The sequence below is a fragment of the Dipteris shenzhenensis genome, chromosome 16 (genome assembly GCF_047967505.1).
Source record: "Dipteris shenzhenensis isolate YYH24624 ecotype China chromosome 16, Dip_SZ_1.0, whole genome shotgun sequence".
NCBI classification, from domain to species: domain Eukaryota; kingdom Viridiplantae; phylum Streptophyta; class Polypodiopsida; order Gleicheniales; family Dipteridaceae; genus Dipteris; species Dipteris shenzhenensis.
In genome coordinates this window covers 931869-937868 of record NC_141611.1, presented here as the reverse complement: position 1 = coordinate 937868, position 6000 = coordinate 931869, and the positions used below count along the sequence as shown (strand labels likewise).

At 39.2% G+C, this 6000-nt stretch overlaps 1 protein-coding gene across 4 annotated transcripts in view; it reads right to left on the bottom strand.

The window, feature by feature from the left end:
* Positions 1-1507: 1507 nt before the first annotated feature.
* Positions 1508-6000, bottom strand: part of LOC147892369 (uncharacterized) — an 80327-nt gene continuing 75834 nt past the window's right edge. For 2 of the 4 annotated variants that reach the window (XM_087386697.1, XM_087386698.1), the window contains 3 exons: positions 3973-4058; positions 3713-3796; positions 1508-3617 (listed from right to left, as the gene is read on the bottom strand). In XM_087386697.1, the coding sequence (XP_087242823.1) occupies positions 3495-3617; positions 3713-3796; positions 3973-4058 (293 nt within the window). In that variant the 3' untranslated portion in view covers positions 1508-3494. Of the gene's footprint in view, positions 3635-3712; positions 3797-3972; positions 4059-6000 lie in introns of all 4 variants that reach the window. The other 2 variants (XR_015542303.1, XM_087386700.1) reach the window with 2 other exon arrangements.

Here is a 6000-nt window from a genome sequence, read left to right as displayed (position 1 = left end):
ATTCAAATAAATGTGCAATGGGCAAAAGAGAATTCCAAAATTCTTTGTAGATCCCCCAACATCCAACGTTGGGGGGTCTACAAATATTTTTATGTAGTTTTAGAGACCATGCTTCCCTTATATCCATGCTTCCCTTATATCCCATAGCCCATGCTCCCTACCACTCCTCCATCAATTTACTCCCACCATTCCCCAAACTGCAAAAACCGAGCCAATAGGCTGATTTGCCTGCACCAAAAGTTGCATTGAGTTGGACAAGGCAAAGCTAGACAGATGACATGCTACTAGAGACTCTTAAGAGAAAAGCTATGTCTACTCCAAGAAGAATATCCAAGAAGCATATGATTGCCATAATAGCAAGGGTCCTGCCAACGAAGATATGGTGATGACCAACTGAAGTTTCCCTTAATGCGAACTTATGGTTGGAATAACGATGCAACAAATGTCTATAAATAATGATTTTGGAATGGATAGCAATTGCACAAGGATGTCCAAAATATTGATGAGCAAAATAGTCATGATGCTTTAGATCTCACTTCTCAATCAATTTGGGAATGCTCTATTAATTGGCGTATTCATACGCAATATGACAATGTGATTACTCAAGTATCACAATAGCAAAGGGAAAGATCTATTGAAAGGGTAGAAAGAAGAGATTTTGATAAACTTTTCTAGGCAAACAATGTAGTTTTTGGATGAAGTGAGACATCACAAGGTGGTCTAAAAATGAAAGGGGAAATGGAAAAAAAAAAGGTGACCATTGAAAGGACAGCAATAAAGAAAGTCAGTCTAATTCTTTTGGTTGGGAGGTGGAGACTTGGATGTAGTGCTAGCTTTTGCATTAAAGCTCGACTACTCAATAGGCAATGCAAAAGCTCCTCGCCTAGTCAGTAGGCCAATGCTCAAGGTATGCATTTCCATAAACTCTCTCTCAAATGCTTCCACGTGGTTCAAATTTAGAAGCTGTGTAGCTGAAGTAATGAAGAAAGATGAGCGACAAGATTTTGGGCCTAATCAAACCCCCACTTGGGAAGATTGTCAGAAAAACAAACCTCAATAATCAAGATACAAGCATCAAGACTCATAAGATCATAATTCCCTAACAATCACATGAGTTCATATCTCACAACTTCGAAATGAATTAACCCTTTCCATGACAACTTAGATCCCCCATATATAGATCAATTTGCTTTGCAATAGATAATTGTAGGAATAGATTTTATTCTAGCTACCATGGCTAAATTGTGTAGCTTGCTGTCAAAAAGTTGTACATCATTCTAGCCAATCATATACCTTTGTTACAACTTATCTACATGGTGATCTTCACAAAGCTGGAATGGCTTACTTAAGTTGCATCAACTAAAAGGTATTCCCATTATTGAAGATGTTATTATTGCCAACATAAGTCATGTTAAAGCATTAGAGTGAATGAGATTTCCTCAAATAGAATAATGCAAGTCTGGACATACACTGCAAGTACATTGCTCCTTCGAGGCTAGACATTGTTGGGGACACAGGTAATCATAAAATGACTGCATTCAGTCAACTGCTCTTGTCAGATTGAAACCCGTCTGATGCTGTTGGTGATCAGCTATAATGTTGGTCCGAATCATGGTGCTTCGGTTCAAAGCTATTGTTTTAAGGCTGTTATCCCTTTTTACAGAGCACCAGAAAATTGGAGCCAGAAAAGAGCCCTCATACCAGAGATATTATCATAGAGCACACTTATCTGTCTTTTGTACCAATCTGGATTTTGCTGCCTTCCGTGCAGACACATCTGCTGACATGTCACTCCCGTTCCTTCAAAATCTAATGCCACAGATGTTTATGATGTTTTCCATCTTTATTGCTGACATGAAAAATCTGACAGATGCTTTTTGGACTGGGCATTTTCATTTAATCACATAAGCAATAAATCACTCGCCTGAATGCTCTCTCAACTTCCTGAACATTCATTGTTAATTCCACTCATGAATGTCCTACACCTAGTCACTTAGTTATTGAACATTTGAATTCACAGAGCTCTCTTGCCACAGGTGAGAGTAAGCTTTCTTTGGAAAAACCAGCCCATCTTCATCAATGTGCTTTCTATACCTGCATATCATCATGCAGCCAGAAAACAGGAAACATGGTCACGCACCAAGGCTTAGACCACATAATGTTAGCATATAACATCTGTACTTCTAAACAAATACGGATGACTGTGAAGACAGCATCTAAACAAAAAGCCTACTCTATGATTCTAGAAGGTCCCATGCATCTGTGCAGCATTTCCCCAACTTACCTAGTCACGGAGCCCTAGGAATGTGAGAATAAGGCCAAGTATGAATCTCAGTTGCTTTCAGCTTAGCGAAACTCCAAACTCTTTGAGGCAAACTCTTTGGAAAATTTTCTATAAAATGGGGACCCTGCACATTCTCAAAATTTATATGCCACATTACCAATATATGCTGTAAATATATGTATTTATCTCTGTGGGCTGCAGTACATGCATAACACCACATATACCTCCCATAATTAAAAATTGACTTGTCTGTTTGAGTTTCATTATTAAAAAATTAACTGAGTTTGTTTCGAATCCAATCTTTGGATGAATCAAGGCACCAGCGGTCTGGACAAGAGGCAGAGAAAAATGCATGGCCGCATAGAAGCACAAAGTATGGCTTGCAAAGTAAAATCCACTTTGGAAAATGATGGATTAAACCCTAACAAAATACCAATTGAATTTTTTCATCAATTTTTAAATTCAACTCCATAAGTTTGGAGTTTAAATATTCTTGTAAACACCATCGTGCATTATAAAAATTGGAGTCTTGATATATTTGTACTCACCTTAATGATAATATAATTAGTACATAGATAAAGCGTACTTAATATTTTTCCATATTTTTTATTAAACCACCCAGGACAAAGAAGATAGAGAGCCAGTGTGACCAGGGATAATGATTAGTAAATCAGTATAGGAGTATAACAAAGTGCTTGAGTAGAGAAAGATCTTAGCGAAACAAAGAATATTGTGTATACTAGGCTGCAAGCAAGAGGTACAGAGAGCACCGGCCTAGATTCATTGTGTAACAGAAAGCAACTGAACGAGATCTACACGCTTGTCCCAACACTGCAGTGCAAAGCCTTGAGGGAAAATTTTATCCACCATACACACAGATGTGAAGCTCTGGATTAGTTATGTTGCTGTACAAATAAATGCAAAAGACAACAAACTGGACAGACAAGGAAGTTCCAGAGTGGTTATCTGGGTATGCAAAAAGACTGGGGAAACATTATTTGGTTCCATGGCTGCATCTCTGAAATACAGTATCATCACATCAAAAACTACAATAGGCTCTTTATTCCAGCAGCAATTATCAACAGAATGCTTGAAGACAAGCTGCCTTTCACTAGAGGAGAAAAATTTAGCACCAACTTGTGACACTTCTGGCAAGTGAGGGCAAGAGAGAATAGTTCCCTGAAAGCAAGGTGGCTTATGGAATTTTCTGTCATTGTATCTGCAGCACTGGCACGTTTGCAGAAGGTTCCTCATGCCCAAATTGCTCCTCCACAGCAAGTATTGAAAGCAGCAAGCTGGTCTTCTGGATCGCCCTAGGGAGTTCTTCCATCACCTGATATACCCACGTAACTACCAAACAGAAGCTTTGAAGACAGGAATAGAAAATTTAAGGCAGCCGTTATAAGACTCCTATGCACTTAAGCATACCTTTTCCTGATCTTCTTGCAATGAAACAGATTCAGTAATCTTGTTGACTGCTGCAATAAAAATCTTCAGTGGGTCTGTAACGTGCTGATCACACACCAAAAGATCACTTAAAAAATCAAATGAGATCCCTCTAACAGCAGAACCCTCAGTTATTTAAACAAGCTCCACAATGCTTCTATAACAGAATGTTCGGGACAGTAGCCATAGTAGAATGCTTCTATAACATAATGTTTTGGGACAGTAGCCACAGTAGAATGCACCTCTGGATAGTCCTGGTAAAAGCTGACTGCTTTTGCCTTCTTTAAGACTGGAATGTGGTCCAAAGCTTTGGCACCAATGCGCATCCCTGATAATTTTTGAAATGAGATCAATGGAGCAAGACAAAGAATTTCTGTTTAAAAGCTACCTTAATGAACTCTATCCCCTCTGAGTACATGGAAAAGAGAAGTGGGCATCTCATTTTGACCAAACAGAACAAAGAATTTTTTATAATTTTTGAAATGAGATCATTGGAGCAAGACAAAGAATTTCTGTTTAAAAGCTACCTTAATGAACTCTATCCCCTCTGAGTACATGGAAAAGAGAAGTGGGCATCTCATTTTGGCCAAACAGAACAAAATAGAGCAATCCAAGCACAATCAAAAAAATTCATGTTGCTATATAAGATCCAAACTCTAGTGTGTACTCCACTGGACCTAAGACTAAAAATGATATCAACCAAAAAGGAAAGGTGATGGAGTAGAATGCAATGTATATTCCATTCATCAAACATTTCCTCTTAGTTAGAGGAGTTGTTTTTGGTGAGCAAGAAGTGGAAGCCGTCACATCAACTAGTGTAATGAAAATGAAAGTACAAAGTACTATAAAAGAGAACCCTAGGACCCAGTGTCCTAGTGGTACCACTAGTACTAGGTGTCATAAGACACTAAAAGTACTAGGTAACTTAAGTGCCAATAACTAAAGCTACATGGCACATACCGGGGCCCAAAGGGGGCATCAATACGACCGAGAGAAGATGGCCTGCAAAACCGCCTCCATGGTATGGGCTGAAGTATTCTGGAAACGTCTCAGAATACCTGGTATTTTCTAGTCATGGTGGCACATGTTCATCCAAAAGGCTATAGCCACCTATGAATGTACAAGGTATGCCAGATCATGTAACAAAGGGAACCAAGAAAACATATCTGCTATGTTGTCCTCTGTGGGAAGGTAGGACAATCCTATGTCTCCTGCTAACAACCTGTTACAAGAATTGAAATTATTTCATTAATTTAATCCTTCAGTATTTAGTTTAGTGAGATCCAGCAATTTTGTTGCGCAATTGATGCATGTGTGCTCGCTGTTCCGTAGTGATGCATGTGTGCTCCTACATGGCTGGATATACGGCTGCAGGCTGTATGAGTGTGTAGCATTGTGTGCACCACTTGCGCGATGACGGTGTGTGTAGCATGTGTGCACCATCCGTACGATTTTATTCATGTGTAGCATCAGGTACACCATGAGATGGTATGTGTCGCATGTGTGCACCATTCATCTGTGATTTATTGATTTCGCGTTACTATAATACTGAAAGGTTAATTGATTGTGGTGATTAATTCCAAGGTTATCTTATGCTTGAAATATTTCATTACTATTGATCCTGTGAATCCAGGGGGAGAGTAATTGATCGGGCGATGGCATCTGGCAAGCATAATCCGCCATATTTTGGGCGCATAGGTGCAACTCCAGTGATGAATTTCTGATATTACGAGTGTTGGAATTATCCCATTAATTTAATCCTTCAATATTTAGTTCCAGCATTTTTGTCACAACGCAGTTGATGCATGTGTACTCGCTGTTCCGTAGTGATGCATGTGTGCTCCTACATGGCTGGATATACGGCTGCGGACTGTATGAGTGTGTAGCATTGTGTGCACCACTTACGCGATGACGGTATGTGTAGCATGTGTGCACCATCCGTACGATTTTATTCATGTGTAGCATCAGGTGCACCATGAGATGGTATGTGTCGCATGTGTGCATCATTCATCTGTGATTTATTGATTTCGCGTTGCTATAATACTGAAAGGTTGATTGATTGTGATGATTAATTCCAAGGTTATCTTATGCTTGAAATATTTCATTACTATTGATCGTGTGAATCCAAGGAAAGAGTAATTGATCGGGTGATGGCATCTGACAAGCATGATCCGCCATATTTTGGACGCATAGGCACAACTCCAGTGATGCGGGGATGAATAAGGCTTATGCCTAATTTCTAATATTACAAAATCTTATGTACATAATTG